General features: G+C 38.2%; 1 protein-coding gene across 1 annotated transcript in view; it reads left to right on the top strand.

Moving 5' to 3' along the window:
- Nucleotides 1-27050, top strand: part of znrf3 (zinc and ring finger 3) — a 78407-nt gene extending 51357 nt beyond the window's left edge. Inside the window, exons 3-8 of the mRNA XM_065250845.2 lie at nt 13174-13248; nt 19260-19391; nt 20568-20675; nt 20770-20937; nt 22359-22461; nt 22923-27050. Coding sequence (XP_065106917.1) covers nt 13174-13248; nt 19260-19391; nt 20568-20675; nt 20770-20937; nt 22359-22461; nt 22923-24571 — 2235 coding nt within the window. The 3' untranslated portion in view covers nt 24572-27050. The remainder of the gene's footprint in view (nt 1-13173; nt 13249-19259; nt 19392-20567; nt 20676-20769; nt 20938-22358; nt 22462-22922) is intronic.
- Nucleotides 27051-27091: the final 41 nt, after the last annotated feature.

The following is a 27091-nucleotide window of genomic DNA, read 5'->3' as shown; positions in this document are numbered from 1 at the left end:
ATGACATCAGTATAGACGGTTTCATCGGACGCGCGTGCGGTAACGCAATACGCGTCTAGTCCGAACTTTACTTCCGGTTTTAGTTATTTTAATGGTCTGACTAGTTGCTAAACTGAACTCTTGAACAAATACCTTGTCGAAAATAGAAAATGTTTTGGTTTCCTATGTAATCTACGTGTTGTTTATTTTGCTTGTTATATAAATAAACAACGTTTAAAGTACTATGTTGTTATTTATTCATGGCAGATTTTAACGAAACGTTACGTGTTGACCACGAAAGCGGAATGTTTATGTTGTTACTGCTGAAACCGTCTATACGTTGAAACTGGCCTAGTACAGATTATTGACGAACATAATTAACTGCTTAACGGTTAGTAAGAATGTTGATCAATTAATACTAATGGTTAAAATTTTAACACATAATTTAATTAATTTACATTTAATTAAAAAATGTAAGTATAATTGAACATTCTAATATTATTGGATAACGGTTAATGATCCATTAACGACCTTCGGTTGTTGATAATGAAAAAATTCTAAATGACCATCACTACCCATACTTCTATTTGACACATTACAATAGTCACAACATGATAACTACTTTATTAAGTATTCAGATGGAATTTCATGGTAAATAATGATAACGTGTGGATGCCTCCAAGTTCATTTAATTTCTATTATGTGTCAGACCTCTTAAATATTATGTCTGTTTGGATTCTAATTTTATTTTTATAATTTTTTCCTGTTTTTTTTATGTTGTCCATTTGAAGATTAACGATAATGTCTGGTTGTATATTGCTTCCTTATTTATTTTTTTCTTTGTCAGCTGGTTTTGTTATACATTTCTGGCAAATGTGAAGGTAGTTTAGATGCTGACCTCTGTGGGACACCGCTTTAAACTCTCTGTGACCCTGGGCGGCTCTTTATGTCAGGTTGTCTTAAGGCAGTGCGTGCAGAACCTCCATCTCCAGCTTTAACCTTATTAGAGTTAACATAAGTGTGTGTGTTTGTTTGCCTCGTGCTCTGCTACCCTTATTAAATGTAAACTTTATTTTTGAGTAATCATTGATGGGGAATTTACAGCACAGTTTTCTTAATAATGACTTAATTGGTAAAAGAGCTGGATGCTCCTGCACTGTATACTAGCAAGAGCATTTATCATTTTTTTGTTCCTCTATAGCTCAGTGGTATAGCTCAATGTTTACCTCTTGGAGTTAATAGTACATTATTTTAAATAAAAAAAGATATAGGAGTGTTATACAAACATTATTGGCAAGGAAAGCAAACACGTAATTAGGGCTGCACGATTCCAGGAAAAATGATGATCACGATTGTTTTGTTCAAACTTTTGATCACGATTAGAAATCACGATTATTCTCTAAGTGAAGAACTTCTATTCACTTCAGTATTTTTATTACAATTTACAGCCATGTATATAATATTAGGCTATATATATGTTATATATTATAAAATATTTTATTGTTTTGTAATATTCACAGCTCCCATTCTCTTTTTAAAACATTTAAAATCATTCCGCAAAATTCTGCATAGATTTTGCAAAAAAATTCGGCAGAAATAGCAAAAATAACTCCTTATACTCATTATCCTCTCCGTTTACTCTGACTCCACCCATATCAAGCAAACACATTGCTTGATTCTAGACCGTCTGCTTTGTGCTTTGTCTTTACTGATTAATCACGACGATTGTCTTTAACTAATCGCGGGGCGCACATATCGTTATCATGATAAAAATACGATTAATCGTGCAGCCCTACACGTAATGAGGCATTTCTGGGAGGTTTAAGTACAAACCGCGTCATATTCAAATAATAATTATGTGACTTGCATCAGGTGACCATGAAAATGTGAATAAATTGTTTCTATTGCCGTTTTGCGAAATGCACCTTTTCCAAATTGCCTGAAAAACACCTCATACGAGCATAATAACTTTGCGAAATTTTGTGAAATTTACGTGTTTCCATTGGAATTTTCTTTCCCAAAGTAAATTTGTGCAACTTAAAAGGTAATGGAAACACAGCTATTGTTTCTTATGAACATTGCTTAGCTTAAACAGAGTTATGTTTACGTTCTTTTATACAGTTAAAAGCATAAGTTGGGCTTTAAGATATAATATTAAGAGCTTTTCAGACCCTGCTATTTAATTTTTTTGGTCATTTTAGATGCTTTGAAAGTGTGTCAGTTCATGAAATAAGACTTGAAATTATTTTCAGCTCAAGTTAAAATTGTGCTAAATTGATTTATTAGCTAGATTCAGTATTCATCTACTACTTAGAGCTGCAATGCATAATTTTAGTCTCTATATCCTACCCTTTCTCACCAAGATGCGTACAAATGACACGCATTATCATGCAATAGATATGCCAAATTCCGATTTTGCGTGCATATGATACGCCAGTCCTTCCCATTCACTTATATGGCGAATCGTTTCGTGACGTTTTATTTATTGTTTTCTCATTTGTTTTCTGTTTTTTAAACCATTTTCGCTTGGGTTTAGGGTTAGATTTCACATTTGTTTAAGCAGGTTATTTAATATACAGGTTTCTCTAAGTTTTTATCTATATTTAAGCCATGGTCGCTTGGAGTTGGGGTTAGAGTTGGGGTTTGGGTTAGGATGTCATTTTTATATAACAAAAAGTTGTTCTAACCCTAAACCCAAGCGAAAATGGTAAAAAAAAACAGAACACAAATGAGAAAACAATAAATAAAACGTCACGAAACGATTCGCCATATAAGTGAATGGGAAGGACTGGCGTATCATATGCACGCAAAATCGGAATTTGGCGTATCTATTGCACAATAATCACACTGCGTGTCATTTGTACGCTTTCTGGTGAGAATGGGTTCCTATATCACCATATCTGTTTAAAACATAACATTGCAAGTAAATTTGCGTACTTATGTGCTTGAAATCAAATGATGTCAAATTGACACTTCCCAACAGCTTAACTTATAAACTTGTGAATCGGGATGAGGTAAGGAGACAGTTTTTTTCGCCGTTGATTCTGTTAAATCCTCATGCCTATTTTGGACATCTTGTAAAATCCTCCGATTTGATGTGGAGAGAAGGAAGAAGAGAAAAGAAAGCATTGTTTACTTTTCTTGTGTATGCTTAAGGCTGGAAAACCGGTAAAAAAACAAGACATACACCCAAAACTACGGCAGGAAGAGAGGAAAAAAAACAGGGGGAAATTTAATTAGCAGTTGTCCATCCTGAGGCGCGGGATTTGAGTCGCCGGAGTTAGCGGGAAGCCGATGGGCTTTAAATTAGTGGCTGCGTTTTTTGACTGATCTTTAAGTGAACGGAAAGGAAGGAGGGGGGGCAGCGGTCTTGAGAATGATAAATAGAGAAAAGGGCAATTTTTACGACCCCTCAGGAAGTTGACGCCATAGTTGGGAAACTAAGCTGGAATTCATTCTGTTTGATGAAGAAATAATGTAGTGTTTCTGTGACAACATCATCATCTTCACTGTCAATCTTTGCTCTTGTAGACGTCGCTTTTCTATAAATCAACACAATTTATGTAAAAATCCTTTTTTTATTCACTATAGCTAATACACTTGTAACATTGGATTGGTGGCAGGAAAACCATCTGTAGCTTAGTTGGTAGAGCAGTGAGTTAGCGGCGTAAACGTTGTGGGGTCGATTTTGTGGGAACATAGCATAGTGAATGCATTGTTTGCATGAAGACTTCAAAATGTGTGATTGCAAATAGTAGAGAGATCATTCATTGTTATATGTGATGGGGTCTTCCTTCAGTAATTTTGTGTAAAATAAAAAAAGATTTATGAGCAGTATATTTTGGCCTTGTTCTTCCATTGTGAAACCGCAACCTTAAACGTTGGCTCTAAGGCATTGTCATTATAAAGCTATTTAGTTCTGTACCTCTGTGTGTACCTTGCCTTTACAATTATTAAACTGTTATTGCTCCCAACAAAAACTGGTCTCAAAACAGGTCTAAACAAGAAGCTGACCTGCTGTCCGAGGTCTCCTGGTGCCTTCCCTGAAATGATCTTGTATTAGTTCTGCACTACTCAACGGAGCCTCCAATGAATCTGCCATCTCCTTTGGGTCACCGCGTCCACGAACCAAGCCAAAATCAGAATCTGTTTTCGATAAAATAACCAGTGATGACATAAAATGATGTCAGTTTACTTAACTTTTTTCTATTGGCTATAGAGAAAATACTTCAAAATAACCATAGGAGCGTGTACTTTTGTTTTCTAGCTTTAAAGGGATAGTTCGGCCAAAAATGATATTAAACCCATGATTTACTCACCCCCAAGCTGTCCGAGTTGCATATGTCCATCGTTTTTCAGACAAACACATTTTCGGATATTTTAGAAAATGTTTTAGATCTTTCAGTTGATTAAATATAATGTTACGGGGTCCACGACCTTCAAGTCCAAAAAAAGTGCGTCCATCCTTCACAAATTAAATCCAAACGGCTCCAGGATGACAAACAAAGGTCTTCTGAGGGTAATCCGCGCGGTGTTGTTGTAGAAATAGCCATATTTAAAACTTTATTAACGTAAATAACTACCTTCCGGTAGCGCCGCCATCTTAGACTCCTCTGTATTCAGGAGAGAGTATTAGCGTAGTGTACGCATTTTTCTTAGTGACGTATGACAAATTCGGAGGGCGGGGGCACAGAGCAGCAGCAGAGTAGCCTCCGTAGGCTGCGTAAGCTCTCATCCTGAATGCGGACATGTATAAGATGGCGGCGCTACCGGAAGGTAGTTATTTATGTTATTAAAGTATTAAATATGGATATTTCTACAACAACACCGCGTGGATTACCCTCAGAAGACCTGGAGCCGTTTGGATTTAATTTGTGAAGGATGGGCGCACTTTTTTGGACTTGAAGGTCGTGGACTATGGGTGGACCCCGTAACATTACATTTAATCAACTGAAAGATCTAAAACATTTTCTAAAATATCCGAAAATGTGTTTGTCTGAAAAACGGTGGACATATGCAACTCGGACAGCTTGGGGGTGAGTAAATCATGGGTTTAATATCATTTTTGGCCAAACTATCCCTTTAAAGGGGAAGTTCACCCAAAAATGAAAATTTTGTTATCATGAACTTGCCCTCAAGTTGTTTCAAACTTGTATAAATGTCTTTGTTCTGCTGAACACAAATGAAGATATTTTGAAAATAATAATCAGGGGCACCATTCACTTACATAGTAGTATTTACTCCAACTATGGAAGTCAATGGTGCCCTGGATTTGTTTGGTTACAAGCATTTTTCAAAATATCTTTTTTTGTTTTGTTTAGTAGAACAAAGAAATGTATAAATGTTTGAAATGATGATTTTCAGTAAACTATCCCTTTAAGTACGATTTAAGCTCTGCATAGGACCTACTTTGTAGGCTGCACGTACCCTGTCGTGTAATTGCGCATTGACGTGAACGACGACGCAGAAGTATAAATGAAAACTGACGTGTAGCCTATGGCGTAGAGGCTACGGCGTTCCACCTACGCAAAAGTATAAATCACTTTTTATCGTGAACTTTAAAGTTACGGAAGCCTTTACCTCAAACCTGGATTTATAACGCATTAATTTCCATTCAGCTAGGGTTTTTGTTTTTTTAAAGCGATTTAAATAATCTGTGATGACTGACAGTGGTGTTTTTGAGTCTGCATTTAACCAAAAGCTAGATTAGACTTCTCAATGATAGTCTTCATGGATTCAGAGGATAAAAGCCTTTGGGAGTGCATAAACTTTATCCCTTTAAGAGACATTGCCTATTTTAGAAATTAGCCCTTCGTCAAACAAAAGTCATTGAACCACCCTGAACTTAATCTTACAGTTTGCATTCATATAAGCCATACAGTACACAAAAGAGAGCATTACTCATTCAGTCTAAAAACATGTATAGGAAGATTAGATGACGATTGCAGTTTTACTTCAAAAATGTTTTTTCAAAAGCCTCAGTAACTTTAGTAAGTGCATAGTATGGTTACATGACGGCAGGTTTCTATTCAACACAAAAATTTAAATAAAATCAAACAGTGAAATAAGATCTTGTATACGTCTTAATCTCTTGCAGAGTATGTTGTGTATTTTCAGGCAGTGTTCCTGAAGGAAGTGTAGACTTGGGTTTATGCTGTTATTTGTGTAGCAACATGACTTTAACAAGCTTTATAAACATTTTTTTCGCTCATAAAAATAGTTTTAAATTGTAACACGTCCTGACGGTCGCTGTAAAAAGCAGGCACTGCTGCTTTAATAGACTCTTTTGTCCCAAAGACAAATATTAAACAGTAAGAGTAAAGCTCTGTGTCTGTTTAAGGTGAAAAGCTTGTTTTGCAAGTTTTGTGTGAGCCATTTATGTAGCTTCCAAGAAATGCATTTTATTATGCTGGATTCAAACCAAACACGGTAGAGGCGGTAAAAACGCGCTATTCGCACGTAGTTGGACGCTTGAACATTTTGAGTTTACTGGCATTCGTGCATGAAAGCCACGCGTGAAATTCTAGTCATTCGAGATATTCACGCAGAAATCCACGTCATGGGAGGGGCTTCTGTGACTCAACTCGCTTCCTGTAATCATGTCACTACTAGAGCAAGCTCCTGATTGGTTAACACAGCGCAATTTTTTTTTTAGCAAAGTTTCGATTTTTCAGCTTGCGCGTTTGCTGCGATCTAGACGTGCGAAAGAGGCAGATTTATGTCTATTGTGCCGCACTAAATGCCTCATTAGCCCCGCGAGACCTCCAGATGGGCGTGAAAAAGCGTCAAAAATTTGTCAATTTTCTTTAAAAAAATCCAGATAATTTACTCACCACCATTTCATCCAAAATGTTAATGTCTTCCTTTGTTTAGTCGAGAAGAAATTATGTTTGAGGAAAACATTCCAGGATTTTTCTCATTTTAATGGACTTTAATGGACCCCATCACTTAACACTTAACTCAACACTTAACAGTTTTTTTTAATGGTGTTTCAAAGGACTCTAAACAATCCCAAATGAGGCATAAGGGTCTTATCTAGCGAAACGAGTGTCATGTTTGACAAGAAAATTAAAAATATGCACTTTTAAACCACAACTTCTCGTCTATCTCTGGTCCTGTGATGCGTCAGCGCAACCTCGCGCAATACTTCATCACGTCAAGAGGTCACGAATGACGTATGCGAAACTACGCCCCAGTGTTTACAAGTGTGGAGAAAGATGACCGTTCCGGCGTTGTTGTATGTCGAATGATAATAATTAATGTCTTTGTGTCAGTTTATTGTTTAAAATGGTCCGCAAATGTGCGTTTATATGTAACACGTGACTTTTCTACGTCACTACGCAGGACCGGAGATAGACGAGAAGTTGTTGTTTAAAAATGCATATTTTTTATTTTTCTTGTCAAAAATGACAATCGTTTCGCTAGATAAGACCCTTATGCCTCGTTTGAGATCATTTAGAGTCCTTTGAAACTCTGTTGAAACTGCAATTTTAAACCGCATTAAAACTGTTACGTGTTGGGGTCCATTAAAGTCCATTAAAATGAGAAAAATCCTGGAATGTTTTAAAAAATTTATTTGTTCTCGATTTGATCAAAGAAAGAAATCAACATTTTGGATGACATGGTGGTCAGTAAATTATCTGGATTTAAAAAAAAAAAAAAATGTACTAACCTTTAACATAGAAATCACTCTGGATTGACGCCTCTACCGCGGCTGGTGTGAACATAGCATTACATATGTGTTTAAAATATGTTGTGTTTGTGTATGTATATGTACTATAGTTCTTATAGCTCAACTGGTTAGCATGGCACACGCAAAGCCAAGGTCACAGGTTTGAACACACACACACACACACACACACACACACACACACACACACACACACACACACACACACACACACACACACACACACACACACACTTTATACCTTAATTTCACTGTTTGTCACATTAAATAAAAGCGTCTGCCAAATTCATACATGGACATGTATTGACAAGTGACTGTTGCCTTACTATCTGCAAGTGTAAAAGACTAGGTTTTCTTAAAATCTCATGTACACACATAATGTCTGTAGAAAAACAACAATTGCGTCATGTTTTAATGTGTTTATCGACTCTTTTATGTCTTTTATCTTTCGGACAGTTTGCGTTTACACCTGCACACTGTTGTAAGTCAACATCAGAAATAAACCTACACGTTTTTATCTATTTATGGTTTATGGTTGGGTGATGTGGTCACGCAGTTAAACTTGAAGGTGCATAGATCTCCACAGATTGTGAGAAATCGATCATTCCTGCTTTGTACTTCCCTGCATTAGATGCTGGTTTTATATCTTTTGCTCCTTTTCCCTCCAAGAATTTCTGACCTGCGTAAGTGACGTCTTGGCACGTCCTGAGAAAATGAATGGGGATAAAAAAAATTCTCACCACATTTAAGTAAACTCTAAATGAGGAAAGTATGCCTTTATCTTTGAGGAAACCCATAGGCCAGAAGGCAACCTGAAATTACGGCGTAATGGCAGAGCTTTGCTTTCTGAGGACTTAATGACTTTAATTAAAGCAGTTTGCAGAGCGAGCAAGTTTGCTGAAATATTCAAAATAGCCTGATGATACAGAGGTGATTGCTTAAAGAGACTACAAATGGACTAGAGATGTCTTGCAAACGTATAAGCACCAGATGCACATGTTGCTATCTTATTTATCCCCAGAATTGTAACTGCAGCATCCAAAAGCACATTTATGTATATTTTCTAACTATAAAGATGCTTCTGGATTTCAGTTTGTCTGTAGCACAACATGGGTGGCGCAGGGAGGGGCGTCGACATGTTCGACTGGTGGGTGGGGTCTGTGCCGAAGGTGGGACACCTGAAGGGGGTGTGGGGGGTTGCATGGTGGTCTTTGGGCTTTTTATTTTTCCATCGAGAGGCATGTTTCTACATTACAGAGCTTGTTCAATGCACAGCTTGTTCAAAGAAGATTTAGCGCCTCCACACGTGCTCTCTCTCTCTCTCTCTCTCTCTCTCTCTCTCACTCTCTCTCTCTCTCTCTCTCTCTCTCTCTCTCTCTCTCTCTTTCAATCTCTGTATTGCTCCTGCTCGCCTTCCTTTGTGACCCCCCCTTCCAAACTCTCATTTCCCTACTAAAGCTCTTTTATCAAGCGTTATTAATATTTAACCAAAATTGCCATCTTCAAAGGAGGCGAAACACCACTGAAGTGTTTCAAGTAGATCGATGTGGAGCAAACAAGAGAGAGAGAGAGAGAGAGAGACTATTTCCGCATTCCTTTGGATCAGTCAATCCGCTAAACGGTAGTGTGAATCTAAACGTTGACAAGACATAAACAGTCATTAAGTTCCTCTTGGCTTACGTCTTTTGAAGTATTTCCTCATGCTGGGTATAATGAATTATTTTAGGTTCTCAGATTTCCTCCTCATTCCAGTATTTGCTGAGCATATTCACGTTTAAAAGTAAATTACAGGTTTCATATGATAATATTCCGTATATTGAATGAATTATGGCTCTTTGTGTGGGATAAAATAATGCAGAAGCGAATTTGGCACTCGTCTTTTAAAATGTTTATCTTGTCACATTTGTGTTTTGAAGTTTAGGGCCTTTTTCGGGAGGTTATTTTGTCATTTTGCATCTTTTTTTTTTTTACTAATGAGTACAGCTGAGGAATGTTACAGTGTGGGATGGGGACACAATGTGGTACAGATTTATTAGACCACAACAGCTCCAGTAAAATGAGCTTTTCTTGTGGGATCGTAATGAACTGTCAGAGGTGGAAATGACTGAGTTGGTATAAACGCCGGCAGATGAAACTCATTGTTTCTCAGAAATGCTTTGAACGTTTGGACAGATGTGGGCTGATGAACCCGGCAGTACGGGCATAAACAGTTGCGGTTATTTTTCGGAATAGCGCGCTTTTGACTCATCATTTGCCATTTTACATGCCGTTTTTTTCCTCACACTGTCAGAAAGAAGGTACAAAAGCTGTCACTTGCATGTTATCCTTTGAAAAGGTTCCCATGGGTCCTTGAAATCCTTGAAAGTTTGTAAATCTGGGGGAAAAATTCAGGGCACTGGGATGTTTGTGAAAATATACATACATAGATACAGGTAATTGAAAGTGCTTGAATCTATTTGAGGAATGAAGTTTCTGGAAAAAAATCCATATTATTCCCTGTGTAGTGTAGGATAATATCATAAAAATTCTAGACTTTTTAAGCACACGTGCTAAACTGTTCGCTTTAAATGCTTATATCTTCTGTATGCGAATGTTGATTCATACCAAAATCCTTTTTGCATAATTGTGTTTGACAAATGAAAACGTCTCTGTTTATGTATGTAACTGTTGCTCCATGAGAAGGGAACGAGACGCTGCGTCTCCCTTGCCATACTTCCTGCATCCCTGTAATGACGTTTTTGACAATATTTTAGATAGCGATATTCTTTCTGGCTCCCGTGTCACCCTATTTTGTCATTAAGCCTCACCATTGGTTAAATTTGATATTCAGACGCACTTACCCCTGGAGTCGTCCCCAAAGTGTCACCAAAGTAACGCAGCGCAAGTTCCCTCGAAAGGGAAATTTAAAGTTAACTAAGGTGTGGGAACTCTGCATTTAGGTACAGATTTGAGGTACAAAGGTGCACTTTTTTGAAAAAGTCTGCCCTGTCGACAACTTTTGTACACTGTAAAAATTACTTTGCTGCCTTAAAATTTTTTGTTGAATCAACTCGGATTTACAAGTCATTTCAACTTACTATTATTTATATTGACTAGAGATGAGTTGTTATAACTACAGGTGAGTTGTTATAACTTATACATTTAAGTTGACTTTTCTCAACTATGTTTTATAAGTTGTGACAACTAATTTCTGTTGACATGACTTGTAAATCTGAGTTGATTTAACAAAACATTTTAAGGCAGCAAAGTTTTTTTTTACAGTGTACTTTTTTCATGATAACTGAACACTTATGGAATTAGACATGATGTAATGTGACAACAGTGTAGCATACTACATGAAATAAGTTACATACTGCATACTACTAATAGGCAATACACAGTATAAACGGTGCGCAGTATGCTAGCACACAGTCTGCAATGTGTGTCTCAGAAACAGATGTTACTCAATTGCTACGGTGCGTTTTGAGACCCTGTATATACCGCAGTCCAAATGCATGATATCACAACTATTAGACCTGTGATTGCATCCCAGGGGTCTTCATTGTAAAGACTTCTTCCAGCTTTGCTTCCTTTTGCAAATACTGTGGTCAGGTGATGTCAGAAATAGAGACATGTTTTTTTATTTACCCTCTTAGTTTTTGCTTGAGATTTTTTTATTTATTTAGCACATTGGCAAATCCAAGTGTTCTGGATGGGACATTTGCAGTCAAAACATAATAAACCAAAATCATTTAGTAATAAATGCATTCTCGGACAATCTATTGAACCATCTGTTTATATTTTCCCAAACCCCTGATGATAGAGTACAGACATCAGAAAAATATCTATATAATAATGTTTATACTCATGCTATTTTAGATATGGAAAATATAAATGCGTTATGGATACATTTTTGGGAGACAGTTAAATGCAAAAACTAAAAGCAAATAAAAAAATCAAGAAGGGATGACTCTTCAAAAAACATTTATGAAGAATACAGCGCTATGGATGTGACAAGTCAGAAATTTGCCACTACTTAACTATGGAAAATAATAAATTGTATAATAACTTTAACAGAGCATGGGTATATAAACCACCAAATATTTACACAAAAATATCAGTATGGTTGAAAACTTTGGGTAAAAATTTAACTTCATGAAAAGGTTGACATTTGAATGGAATTTGCATAACCTTTACTATGTGTTGCGATTTCAGCCAAAAATAAAACTTGTGCAAAACAGTGAGATTCTGACATTACGTCTAAAAGCGTCAACGCTTTTAATGTTTATAAAGTTTTATTGGTAACACTTTGCAATAAGGTTCATTAGTTAACATTAGTTAACTACATTAGTTAACATGATCTAATAATGAACTGCACACCATTTATTAGTCTTTGTTAATGTTAATTTCAACAATTACTAAAAATTGAGATTTGAACATCTTTTATTCAAACTAACTAAACTAATAAATAAGCTTTCCATTGATGTATGATTTGTTAGCATATGACAACATTTGGCCCGAAATGCAACTATTTGAAAATCTGGAATCTGATGGTGCAAAAACTAAATATTGAGAAAATCGATTTTTAAAGTTGTCATCCACTCAAAATAAAAGTTTTGATATATAATTACGGTAGGGAACGTACTAAATTTCTTCATGGAATGTGATCTTTACATAACATCCTAATGATTTTTAGCAATTTCTTTTCTTGCATTACAAGACTATACTAAATAAAATATAACTACTTAAATTCTGAACTCATTGGACCCCATACAAAAAGGATTTAGCTTAAAATTCAATGCAACATGCATTGTTGTTGGGCAGTCACAGTCACTGGATAAGCACACAGGCCATGTGGAAAGACCTTGTATCTCATAGTACCCAGAATGCCTTGGGTTTGGAGTTTTGCCATCTCTTTGCTTCTCTGATAACAGTTATAGCACAGTGCATTGTGGCTTTGATCTTTTTTTATTTTCCTTGTTGGTTTCGGTCTGTCCTCTTGTGCATGAGTGGAGCTGGAACGGACCCAGCCGTCACTGTGTAAGCAAAATGCGATTTTGGCTTACAATATCCTTGATCGTTTCTTAAAACAAACAAACAAATGAACAATTAGGCGCAAGAAAAACGAGAGCCGTGCACGCTGACACACGTGAGCTCTGTCCAGCTGAAGTCTTACAGCGACCTCTGTTGGTTGGGAGTGAGACGTGACGTTTCACATGATGTGGAAATATTTACTTAGGCCTCAAGGAAGGAGCGGTCTGCCTTTAAAAACAGCCTGCTTTCAAATAAATCTGGATCTTTTAATTTAAGAAATGCTTTGATGTGGAACACAATGTCGCTCCCCGCTGATCGGCCCACGTTTAAGGCATTTCTAGTCTGCGGTCTCACGGTTTCTTGTTTTATGATTTGTTGTCTTTCCCATAACTGCTGTGATTACTATGTTTTGTTCATTTTAAGCATTGCATAGCCAGTGTTTACCTCAAGTCAAATTAAATTAATTTTTAAGTTTGTTGTTTGTCTTGCAGGCAAAGAGAGCCGTTCAGAGAGGAGCCACGGCTGTCATCTTTGACGTCTCAGAGAATCCAGATGCCATCGACCAGGTGGGTGATGGGATTGTCAGTATCATTAGTGATGTAACAGATGTTGTCACGATTGAACACATAACCATTTGTGCTACTATCGTCCTACTAGTTAAGCTAAAGAAACGATACAAGTGTACATATTTCATTAAAAATGAAGTCAAAACTAATTGTTAGCTCTATTCAAGCATACCATTTAAACACTTATTTAGGATACCACATTTTAATCTTGTACTTTTAGTTGCACTAGTGCCATCTCTCACTACTTGAATAATTTTTACCAGAAATTAAAGGGATAGTTCACAGTAAAATGCAAATTCTGTCATTTACTTGTTCCAAACGTGTTTCTAAAGCCGATTTATAGTCGTGCGTAAGCTCTACGCCATATCCGTAGCCTGACGTGCACCTTGCCAAATTTTTAACAGCGCGTCAGTTCTACGCGGACCGCAAGCGCCAGTGTTGGGAACGTTACTTTAAAAAAGTAATTAGTTATAGTTACTAATTACTTCTCACAAATAGTAACTGAGTTAGTAACTGCGTTACATTATTATAAAAGTAATTAATTACCAGGAAAAGTAATTGCCACGTTACTTTAAAAAAATTTTATATTTCAAATAACTTGAATGCCCCTTACAAAATTAAATATGTTAAATGACTAAAATGGACACTAAAGAGAAATCACTAATTTTGTGGCAGCATGTGATGATGTGAGGTGCTTTATTAGATCAGAATTACTTGCCACAGACGTGGAGAGACTTTTTTCTTCATGGGCATAAGTTGCACACAAACATTCTTGCCTTTCACCTCAACAATGGAAAAGTAGTGCTTTATACTTCGTACTTGCGACCGCTACCTTTGAGCTTGTTGTACTTGGCATCGCCCTGTCGCCGGTGTTTTCGGAGTGATTGATGCGCGATGACCGGGCTGCATGTCAGTGCTTTGAGATGGGGCACAGTCAGCAGCAGCACCGCTGCTCGTTGAGAAGAGAAAACGACGCGTATTTTCATGTCAGTCTACAAAAGTCTCCAACCACGCCAGAAAAGATAGCTAGATTTGTCCTATAACGTCACTAAAGTGATAGAAAGTTGCTAAATCTAGCGACAAAGTGACCAAGTTGCTCAGACTTTTTAACACTGCTGCTCGCTCCTCGGACTCGGACTGCGCATGTGGGTGGGCCTTTTTGTGAACTCTGCCTTTGGTTGGCTACTGATGGAAATTAAGCCAATCATCATCCGTTATGTTTCTCACAACACACACAAGAGAAAAACAGTGTTTGGCTGAGAGAGTGAGCATACGCGGCTGAAAATCACTACAGTGAGATCAATTTTAGTAACGCGCAGCATTTTAATGTCAGTAACGATAACGGCGTTATAACGGGGGAAACAGTAATTTATTTGATTACTCGTTACTGAAAAAAAGAACGCAGTTACTAACGCCAATTACTTATAACGCCGTTATTCCCATCACTGGCAAGCGCTGTGATTGTTCCACCAGAACCCCTCCCGTCAGGTTAAAAAACTTCGGCCTACGTATTTTCGTTTGCGACGGTGAAAGCAAAGATGGGCCAAGTTCATTGCTCACCTTCTTAAATCATACACAACAAGTTGCTGTTTCTTTTTCATGACTTGCCAAGCTGCTTCTTCTTTGAGCCTACCAGCGGTCTGCGCATGTGTTTGCACGTTGACGCGGACGACGACGCAAAAGTATAAATGAAAACCGACACGGAACCGTGTACCGTCACGGCGTAGGACCTACGCGCAACTATTACGAGCCCTTAACCAAGCAGATCTGGGGCACCATTGACTTCCATTGAGTTGAAGACAATTATACTATGGAAGTAAGTGGTGCCCCAGATTTATTAACATTTCCATCTTTATTTTACAAAAGAAATTTGGGACAACTTGAGGGTAAGTAAATGATGACAGAATTTTCAGTGAACTATCCCTTTAAGTTCTTTTACTTTTCAACTAAAGAAAAGGCAAATCGGATTTGCTTTAGTCTATCATCAGCAACCATTTACTTTCATTTGCCTAATGGATTTACAGCATCTGTTCTCACCACCCTCTGTGGATAAGTGTGCTGTGTGTGGAAGTCCTTTTCTTTGTCTCTGCCTTTAGAAAGCAAGGGTCTTTTTTCACTTCCCTCCCTTTTACTGTGGTATTTTCCACGTCCTCGCCAGGCCCAGACTTGCCGTTCTTTTCTCCTCTCGCTCGTTCAGTTGTAAACGGTGTACAGATGAGATAAAAGAGCTTCTGTACGACCACATGAAAGGAGTCGTGGCTTTGCATTCCAGAGCCTGCGCCTCTGTCCAGACTCATTCTGCCGCCTCAGCCGCATAGATTACAGTTTAAAGCCTTGAGGCTTTGGGGAGGACGAGGAGAGTTCGGTAATCATGGGGCAGAGAGTCAAAGCAAAAGTCTTTGCCACCATCATGCTACCCTTCTTACTCTTAACCAAGTTTGGAATAGACGTTTACTCTTTCGAAAAAGATAAAGACAAGACAGCTGCGAAACCTCAGTATATGTGCTCCATTTTGTCCTGGTGGACAAAAAAATGGATGAGCAGTCAATGAAAATGATAAACATGCACAAATGACAATTAATGTGTAATTTTGCAAACCTAGCAAAATCTGGAAACTATATGTATCTTCACATGAAAGCCCCGAAAAATAAGAGGGGTAAAACGAGACTCTTTCAGTTACCATATTTCACATATGAGACATGACGACAGCGGGAGAAATAGAGGCTTGAATATCTCTGGTATTTCCCTCAGGTTTTTCAAATTACAGACCGAAGCTGCAGTCTGAGGAGCTACCAGGCTAAATTGAGCGTCCGCATTCGCAACATGCAATTGGTTTACTACTACTTTCCCCCTCGATGTAGAAAAACCCAACCACAATTTCCACGTCTGGCCTCTATAGGTTGCTTTTTCACATTGGGTGTATGTTGTCGTGGAGACTTTTTTTTCCCTGCCAACCAGGTCCACGTTGATCTGGCGGATTGAAATATGGTTATTCATTCAAATAATTACGTGTTTTTTGGTGTGCATCTCTACAGCCCTGTTGTTAGCAGGATTTTACTGCCTTTCAACTTTTATAACTAGCGGTTGCATTTATTTTACTTCGTGAGGTTTCTAGTTTTTGCGAAACAAAATGATAGCAAAATATGAATTTGTAGCGGTTTAAAACCCTGGTTTGTGTCATTCAGTTTGTGTAAATCTAAACAGTTTGACAAATAAAAATGTACAAAATATTACTTAAGTTAACTTTAGTTTTCGGTAATTTATTTAATAAATATATGAATTTATCATTACAACAGATTGACAGCATCATTACATTGTCTAGGTAAGGGATAATGTATAGGCAGTTGGTTGTTTCACTATATGTTTCACTTCGGAACATTTTATTCTTTCTAGGAGGAAAACCCATTTACTTTTTGTTTTAAGATAAACGTTCAAATGTCACAAACAAGCTGTATGCTTTTAATACATATTTATATCTCATTTTAGTGCAATATTAAACTGTACCTGTCAAAATGATTTGCAGCATCTGTGTTCCCATGTGTTATTAGTTTTAATCGGTTGTTATCTGTAAATAACAAATAGGCAAATGTCACAATTGGCCAATCAGATTCAAGCATTCAACGAGAAGTGTTATAAGTTTACATATACACCAATAATGTGATTACTTCCAATAATCACATGACTCCAGCAAACCAGTTCACTCCTGTTTACTTGCAGTTTTTATATTCTGATTTTTCATTAATAACTGTGGTTGTTATTATTCACATAGCCTGATGCACTGCACAAATTATGAACTTTCATATAGATGTATTACCAGCCACTGTTAAAATGTATTTATGTAAAATGACAAACGTGTTCGTATGGGCGTATTTTGTTATTCAGTGCTGTGATGAAGATCATTGCCTGTAATGGTTTTATATGCTATATTGCGCTGTTTCTTGATGAAGGCAAGACTGCCGACATCGAGTCATGTTGATTGAGTAAAAAAAAATGTATATTACTACAAATTCGCGAAAGTTGTGTGACAAAAACATATGCGCACTTCAGTTAGTTTGGTACAGATGTGATTCAATTTTATTTAAATGGCTGTGTATCGTGATTAAAATCTGCATATGGCATTTTTTTATACAATTATACTTAATGAGCTTAATCACGTTATTTTTACCGAAGTATTGTTTTTACATGAGATGAGAAGTGTAATAGCAATATTTCCTAAATGTAATTATAATTGCTTGTAGGATGCATGTAAACGTTTTCAATGTTGTACGAGTTTAATGGACAAGTTCGGTATTTTAGACTTAAAGCCCTGTTTTCAGATTGTTTATGGTGAAATAGAATGGTTTTGACTGAAATTTCGACATTTGCGGGTGCCCTGAGAATTTTCGCGTGTTTGTGTTTCAGCTCAGACCTCTGCAATGGGTTTAATGGTGCACTGGAACAATCCTTCCTAAAATGCATTAAACTTTCGTTTACAAAGATGTGAAACTCACCGAGTGGTCAGGGGTGTTCACTGATATGCTCACACAAAAATCGCTGCAAAAGATGCTTTCCAACAGCTGTTTTAGCATTCGTTGTTAACTTGTGGACCTATTTTTCCAAACGCCTCACACCCGTATATTCTTCCGCTTAGAGCTTGAATAATAAACACTCCAGCCCAGGTGGTGGCGCTAATCCGCCTTTGCCTATTGCAAGAATAGAGCAAAGTTCCCGGCGCGGAGTAATACCGTACCTCACAGGACATCTAATACAAGTCCATGGGGCTGGTAAAAACTACGATAAAACCTGTTGGAATGCGTCTTTTGGAGCGATTTTTGTGTGAGCATACCAGTGAACACCCCTGACCACTCGGTGAGTTTCACGTCTTTGTAAACGAAAGTTTAATGCATTTTAGGAAGGATTGTTCCAGTGCACCATTAAATCCATTATAGATGTCTGAGCTGAAACACAAACACGCGAAAATTCTCAGGGCAGCCGAAAATGTCGAAATTTCAGTCAAAACCATTCTATTTCACCATAAACAATCTGAAAACAGGGCTTTAAGTCTAAAATACCGAACTTGTCCTTTAAGTGTTTGATACTGTTTGCCATAGAACTGTATTTACCTAGGCATAGATGAATAATAAGAGCTCTGTACGTGGTAATGATATATTGTGAGCCTTAAACGCGTTTGTTTCCTAATTTTTATGTAAAACTTGTGCACCCAAAAGACTGCTGGAAAACAGGCCAATCTCAAAATAACACTGACTGTGACATCACAGTAGAGATGTACACCCCAACATTAAATTAATTACAAAGTTGTGAAATTCTAAAACAAAGTTGTGACTGCTAAGTTAGCGCTATATGCTAGTTAATGCTATATGCTAGCGTTTAGGCTGAAGTTCTACTATTGACTATTGACGTTTTGCAAGTCCATACTAAAAAAACCCACAAACTTAGCACTGAGAAACATCCATTAACAATCTCCAAACAATAAAAAAAAAATCCGCCTGAAACAAGCTCAAACATTTTATTATTATTATTATTCATGATCCTTCCAAATAGGGCAAAAATAGACCATTTAATTCAAAGGACAAATCCTAGGGTTGTAAATGGACATTTGAAAACGTTTCTGGATCATTTTTGCACTTAATAAAGTTACATACCTTCTATGTAAATATCAAATTACAATTTAACATTAATTCTGTGGATTCTTTGGCACCTTTAAACCCTGCTGAAAAAAACAATAAAACCATTTTATTAGAATTTTTTTGGTTCTAACGAAATATGGCCCAAAACACACTACAGTGTATTGGTTTTAATGGTAAAAGCTAATGGTTCCTATTGGTATTTTAATGGAAACCATAATGGTTTAATTGTTTTTTTCAGCAGGGAAGTACAGCTTAAGTGTACTAACTACTTTCCATACAAAGTTAAATTTCCATTAGATAATCAAACAGGTAAAAGCTTTTTAAAGAATTCTGCGATTTTCTCTCTTTGCCTTTTTAAAATATGTTTTAATTTCCATTTTCCAGCTCAACCAACTTTCAGAAGACCCTCTGAAAAGGCCGGTGGTCTACGTCAAAGGAGCAGATGCGGTTAAACTCATGAATATCGTAAACAAGCAGAAAGTTGCACGAGCCAGAATCCAACATCGTCCACCAAGAGTGAGTTTATCTTTTACGTACATTAAAGCATACATAAGCAGATGTTGAAAAAATAAGAATTTGCAAGTCACCTATTCCCAGTCTCACAGATTTTTGTGACATTTAAAGGGCCCATGTCACAAGACTTTTTTAAGATGTCAAATACATCTTTGGTGTCCCCAGAGCACATGGGTGAAGTTTTAGCTCAAAATACCATATAAATAATTTATTATAGTATGTTAAAATTGCCATTTTGTAGGTGTGTGCAAAAATTTGCCGTTTTGGGTGTGTCCTCTAAAATGCACATGTGCAGATCAAGTGCAAACACTGATCACAATGATGGTGGTTTGTTGAAATTGAAACTCAATTGTTCTGTGAATTATTTTCTCTCTGCACTAAATGGCAGTGCTGTGGTTGGATTAAGGGGTTGGATTATTATAATAAGAGCTCCTTATGACATCATAAGGAGAGCCAAATTTCAACGACCTATTTTGTCATGTGCTTGTAGAGAATGGTTTACCAAAACTAAGTTACTGGGTTGATCTTTTTCAAATTTTCTAGGTTGATAGCATCACTAGGGACCCAATCATAGCACTTAAACATGGAAAAAGTCAGATTTTCATGTCATGGCCCCTTTAAATCTATTGATTTGTGTTCACCAGTTTCCCCTTTACCAATTTGGTGTCACTCAGCATTGATAGTTTAAGCTGAAAAGATACTTCCTACTGATTAGATTAAAAGACGTGCTTTGTAACACGAAAACGGGAAATTGTGGTCATGAACAAAAATCAATTTGACTTTGTCATGTTCTGTGCTACTTAAGGAATAATTGATGACGAGCCATTGAATTATTTGAAAATAATGCACACCCAAGGTGGTAACGCGGCACAACGCGAAGAGGAGTTACGGGTGTGCATTAATTTCGAATAATTCAAAGGACAAAAATCAAATAATTCCTCTGGTGGTTATTTTAAGACATTTGACAGGTGAGATGTGCGTTTATCAAAAAATAATGCATATCTGTGGAACATTTCTCAACCAATCAGAATAAAGCATATGACAGCCCGTGGTATAAAATGCCATAATGCATCAATGTTTTGTGTGCATCATTGGTCATTTAAATGATTGATTTTTCCAACATACACATTATCTTGTAATTCTGTTGTGCCAGAGTTTTCATTCTCGTGTCTTGTGCAGCCCACGGAGTATTTTGACATGGGAATCTTCCTGGCGTTTTTCGTTGTGGTTTCTCTGGTCTGCCTCATCCTTCTCATCAAGATTAAACTCAAGCAAAGACGCAGCCAGGTGAGGTCATACGTCTCAGTTCAATAGCCTTCACCTTATTGCTTTTTCATTTGTTGCCGGCTTTTCTGACTTGCCTTTTGTCTCCTCTATCCAGAGCTCCATGAACCGGATGGCTATCCAGGCCCTGGAGAAGATGGAGACACGCAAGTTCAAGGCTAAGGTCAAAGGTCAGCGCGAGACCAGCTGTGGAGCTTCAGACTCCCTGAGCAGCAGTTCCACATCAGACTGTGCCATTTGCCTCGAGAAATACATTGATGGCGAGGTAATAATGTTCAGAAAAATGCCAAAGCTTTGTTTATGGAGACAACAAGTGAAATTTAGCAGAGTATTGCACTTTTTCCAACCAATCACATTTACTTGCATCATTTGCATCTACTTTTATGTATTTGGCAGACGTTTTTATCCATTGCGACTTTAAGCTATACATTTTTTTTATTAGCATGTGTGATTATTTAACCCAATATGTGACCCTGGACCACAAAACCAGTCATAAGGGTCAATTTTTTGAAATTGACATTTATCATCACCTGAACGCTTAATAAAAAGGATGTAACTATTTTGAAAATCTGGAATCTGAGGGATAAAAAAATCTAAATATTAAGAAAAACGCCTTTAAAGTTGTCCAAATGAAATCCATAGCAACACATATTACTAATGATAAATACATTTTTCATATATTTTTGGTAGTAAATTTACTTAATATCCTAATGATTTAAAAAAAAAAAAATGTATCCATACAATGTCTTGTTGGCTATTACAAATATGCCCATGCTACTTACGACTGGTTTTGTGGTCCATGGTCACATATTTGCTTAAATTTTAACAGACTAACTGTACCTAAGCACTACCTCGTAAACTTAGTCATGGTTTGTAGCTTAATTATTTTGGTTGATAAATTATCGGGTTCTTGGCCTCTTAAAGCCTTTGTCTTGGAATTCTTGAAGTTGAAGACTCGCGTCGTCGGGTGCAGCTTTTTTTATTCGCCTCTGTGGTTGTGTGTCATGCTAACAAAAAAGGCACACAAAGAAATCAAGGCGTCTGGGAAGCTCACAGGAAGTGGCAATATAAAAGACTCAATGGCATCAAAGGCTTTTTCTGTGATGATGAAAAGCAACAAAAGCAGGCCGGAAGGAGGGGGGGATGTGAGTCATGCTTGGGGACCAAGAATGACTTTTGGTGGGTAAGATCCATTAACTTGAGCGTTCTGACTCAAAGATCTCATGGAAAGGTTTGGGAATGTTGCAAGTTGTCGAATTTGAGATCCTTCATCTCCGGTCAAGACTGATGGAAGGGGGTCATTTTAAGCTATCCCGAGTCAAAACACTATATCTTTTGGAAAAGTGCTGTTATTTCCATATACATATTTTTTAGCCCCCTAAGAACAGATGTGCTAAAGCTGTGGCGCCATCTACAGTTTGCATGGATGCTTTGAAAAGGAGCAGTTAAGCCAAATGTGGCCCATCTGTGAAATCCCAGCCAAAGAATTTTTTGGTGATCTGCATCAAAGTTTGATGAGACTAGCCTGAATTTCAAAGACAGGGTCACAAATAAAAACAGTCTGATGTCATTTACTCACCCCTTATGTCTTTGCATTCTATAAAAAGCCTGTATGTCCCTGTTATATGTAAAGCCCACACAAATGTTACATTTTTAACCTATCCGTTTTCTGCTCCATACATACAGGAGTTGAGGGTGATCCCCTGTGCGCACCGCTTTCATAAGAAATGTGTGGACCCTTGGCTTCTGCAGAATCACACTTGCCCACACTGCAGACACAACATCATTGGTGAGTATCAAATCTCATAGTTCATTTTTCTTTAATGTGATATAAAGCGCCAAATATCAGAATTACCCTATGATGTACTCATCCTCAAGCAATCCGAGATACATATGTCCATCATCTTTCAGACAAAAACATGTGGGTTAAATTAGTAAATGTCCTTGCTTTTCCAAGCTTATAATGGGAGAAAACCGATCAGGGAAAAACTTCTGACTTTAAAGGCCAAAAAGTGCATTCATCCTTCACAGAGATAATCCACACGGCTCCAATGGGTTAGAATGCATTTTTTTTTTGTGGTTTAAAGTCAGAAGTTGTTCCCTGATCCCTGTTTTTATACCATTATAAAGCTTGGAAGAGCAATAACATAAGTCCAAAATCATGGGGTAATTTTGATATTTGGCTGGAGTATCCCTTTAATGCTCCAGAGTTTGTTTTGCTTCTAATCTTCGTTTTGGTTTCCTACCCAGAGCAAAAAAAGGGAAATCCGGGTGCTGTTTGTCTCGATCCTGGAAACCCAGTGCATAGCCGTCAGCAGCGAGTCATCCTCCCCGTTCATTACCCAGGAAGGGTGCACCGAGCCGGACAGGTGACGGCCTACCCTACCCGTACCACTATGGATCCCCATGGAAACCCCATCACTGTTCTAACAGTGGACCAGCACCCTGAGCAGAGCCTCTATCCATCCCAGTCCTCCTTCATACGGGGATACCCCGCCCTCCACCTAGACCACAGTCTAAACCCTCACCATTGTGGTCTGGAGCATCGTGCCCCCGGTTACCCACAAACTTTTAAACGGCCCAAATTCCACGGACGTAACTTTTCCCGTGCCGCCTGCTTTTCGCAGTACGAGACTATGTACCAGCACTATTACTTTCAGGGCTTGACATTTCCACAGCCTGAAGGTCAGCCCGGTAACGGACTTCACAAAGGTCACAATCGACCTTACCAACCTGGACTTTTGTATCCAGCCGTGGTGCACATGGCACCAGCTTCCTCTTCTCGCTTAGGGGACTCGGGAAGCACTTCGGGACTCAGTTGTTACCACGGGCATCGCTCCGTGTGCAGCGGTTACCTGGCGGATTGTCCTGGAAGCGACAGCAGCAGTAGCTCGGGTCAGTGCCACTGTTCCTCGAGCGACTCCATGTTAGATTGCACAGAAGTTAGCAACCAGGGCGTGTACGGAAGCTGTTCGACGTTTCGTAGCTCGCTGAGCAGCGATTACGACCCGTACGTATACCGCAGTAAGAGTCCATGCCGGGGCTCCGCCGGAGAGCCAGGGACCGTGTTCTCAGCCACAGCCGAGGATTCGCCAGCCCCTGTATCGGGGACGATGGACTGTCTTCAGGCTCCCGTAGGAGCTTGTTACGGTTCTGGGGACCAGCTATCCAACTGCAGCCTGGAGCCCAGCTGTAGTGGCCACTCTTCGGCCGAAACCAGGGAACTAACTAGCACTACCTCAGCTGGACTCTCGGAGAGCGCTGCGGCAGAAACAAGCCCCGTGAAGCATTGCGGAGAGCAAGGGGTTGCGTGCAGCTGCTGCTTTGAGGTACCGAAACTAAATTTGGAACGTATAGGGCAGGACGGGGAGGGACATTGCAGGTGGGGCGTCGAATCTCAAGCTCTCGCGCTTGGGTCTCTGCAGAACTTTTATAGCGTGAGCACCGAGCAGCTGCCTTCTCCAGATCACGTTGGCTACGACGGACTGCCGTGCTGCTTCTACACGGAGATGACCGTACATCGTGGAAGTACTAATCATTACGCCGAAGACTGTTCGGTTAACGTTCAGTACGCCCCTACGGACAGCGACAGCTGCATAGGACAGGGCTGCTGCGATCTCTCGCAGCGGATACCCATAATTCCCGAGGATACAGACTGTGAATTAGGCTTGGGTCCAGAATCACAAACAAGTCTTCTTCCTCCTAGACTTACCTTAGAAAGTGAGGAGAGGACTTCTGAGGAGACTTGTGATTTGTTTTACACCTCAGGACAATGTAGAGGTCAAACTTATCAGCAGCCACAAGATGAAGAGACCAGAGTGCTGTTTCCCCCTCAGTGCAATGGCGTGACTGACACACTAGGGGGCGGCAAAGCATCTTTCGATGGGTCGGGGCTCTGATGGCAAGCCCTGAAACACAGCACAGGCTCTTGAAAATCAATAAATGTAATAGTTGTGTTGTCAAAACTCTGGAGTGTACTTATCGTAAAGGGTTTGAGTTTCAAATCAAGATTTTACAATTTTTTTATTTTATTTTTTGAGTGCTTATCTTGTTCATTCCTGTGGCCTTCAAATTTTGTCAAGAAGACAACAGTTTAAGCATTAACAAATTATGAAAGTACAAAGCTAGATTTTTTCCACATGCTACACAGCAAAAGTAATGTGTCATACGTAGAGGGCGGAGCATCATTATATGCATGCTTCTCTCTTTATCGGACTAGGACCAGGGAAACGTTTGTAAATGGAAATGGCTAATTTTGAGTTCCAAGGTGTTAACCATCACGATTTAAATGCTCTTTTTAAACTTATTTTAATAAAATTGCATGCATGCGAGCAGTATGAAATCAAACATCTCAATCAAAACCAAAATGGAGCATGTGGAGGGAGCGCAGGACAGGTGCTGAGGTAATTTATTGAACACTTAACAAGGTTAAAACCTTACCTCCCTCTTTCTGATTTTCTCAGGGCCTTAATCGTTTTAGTGCAGACCAAGACCTAGTTTTTTATCCATATAGTTGTTATCATTGGAGACTACTGAGCTGTATGTACTTAACACCAAAATTTTGTTTGTCTCCAGGGTTCAGTCCAACACCACTGGTAGGTTTAGCTCCAGACTACTCTAGTGTTAAAGTTGCAAAACTTCTAGTATTTGACCCCTGAAGTTCATCATACATACATGTATGTATGTGTTTGTGTGTATACAAGCTAACAGTTTGTCAACAAGACACCAAAGTATAATGGTTTTGAGAGTTTGTGTGTGTCAAGGGCAGAAACATAAGTAATTGCCTTTAATAATTACCCACTACACACTTGCACCTGTGCTTTTACAGATATTCACCATCATATCATCATGCATTTCTGTTTATACAGAGTATTTTATACTGTTTCTATGAAATGTACCCATACAGCTTACACGGGCGTTCATTTTAAAGTAACTTTGTTTATACATAGACTATAACAGTGCCGTAACATGAGAATCTACTCTTGCCTTGCATAGAGATATGTACTGCAAATATAGCATTTTTTCTGGGGGTACTCGAGTCACTATTTAATGTTTCGTATGTTTGTAGCACTTAAGATTGTATAAAAGAAAATGTGTACAAAAATTAATATTTTTAAATTTTTTTAAAGATATAATTATTTTCTCCATTATCATTTTACAAATGTTAAAGGTTAGAGCTTGATCTGTGTATATTTCTGTATCTGTATAGCAGCACATTTCATAAATGGAAATATGTTCTCTGAATATTTATTGACTAATATATTTATCTTTAAGCCATGTCTTATGTTCAGAGTGTCTGTGAGGTTTTTTGTTTTCATTTAATTTTTTTCAAGATCACTAATAAGAGACTTTGTAAATACATGGTAATTGCACACAAGCCGATTAAATATTCTCTGACCAAAACTGATTTAGAAATTTTAGTGCAGTTTTGTAACAAAGTGTACAAAGAGCTTAAAAATATATGGTTTTATTAAAGTGAACACATTCATTTGAGAGTTTCATTTTCCAGTTATACGGCAAACAGGGTTCCCACAGGTCCTTGAAAGTTTGTGAATCTGGAGGAAATAATTCAAGGCCCTGGGAAGTTGTTGAAAATATACATATATATATAGATACAGGTCATTGAAAGTGCTTGAATCTATTTTATGCAAAAAATTTATTCACATCCACATTATTCCCTGTGTAGTGTAGGATAATATTCCAAAAATTCTAGACTTTATAAGCACACGTGATAAACTGTTCGCTTTAAATGCTTATATCTTCTGTATGCGAATGTTGATTCATACCAAAATGCTTTTTTGCATAATTGTGTTTGACACATGAAAACGTCTCGGGTTACGTATGTAACTGTTGTTCCCTGAGAAGGGAACGAGACGCTGCGTCTCCCTTGCCATACTTCCTGCATCCCTGTAACGCCGTCTTTGGCAATATTTCAGATAGCGATATACGTCCTGGCTCCCGCGTCACCCTGTTTTTGTCCTTAAGCCTCATCATTGGTTGGATTTTATATACACATTCAGACGCACTTACCTCTGGAGGCTTCCCCAATGTGTCACCGCAGTAACACAGCACAAGTTCCCTTGAAGGGGAACTGTAATAATGTATCTTAAAAGGTAACTCGATGTAACCTTGCTCTCACTTGAAATTTGTACCCACATTTAGTCCTTGAATTTGATGGTATTGAATTAAAAGTTAACTAAGGTGTGGGAACCCTGGGTAAATCTTTCTTTGAAGTTCATTTGTCTTTCACAAACACAAGGCAAGCTTATTTATATATGTTGTCAGGAAAAAAAATGATCCCTAGATGTCACTGGGACGGTACCCATTTAAAAAGTACACCTAAAGAGTTAATATTAGTATTGTAGAGGTAGCCCTATCTGGCAGTGTAGCATCTCATACACAGGGTAATTAAATTGTAT

The sequence above is a fragment of the Paramisgurnus dabryanus genome, chromosome 5, assembly GCF_030506205.2.
Source record: "Paramisgurnus dabryanus chromosome 5, PD_genome_1.1, whole genome shotgun sequence".
Taxonomy (NCBI): Eukaryota; Metazoa; Chordata; class Actinopteri; order Cypriniformes; family Cobitidae; genus Paramisgurnus; species Paramisgurnus dabryanus.
The sequence above is the reverse complement of the archived record's forward strand: the minus strand, read 5'-3'. Positions and strand labels throughout refer to the sequence as shown.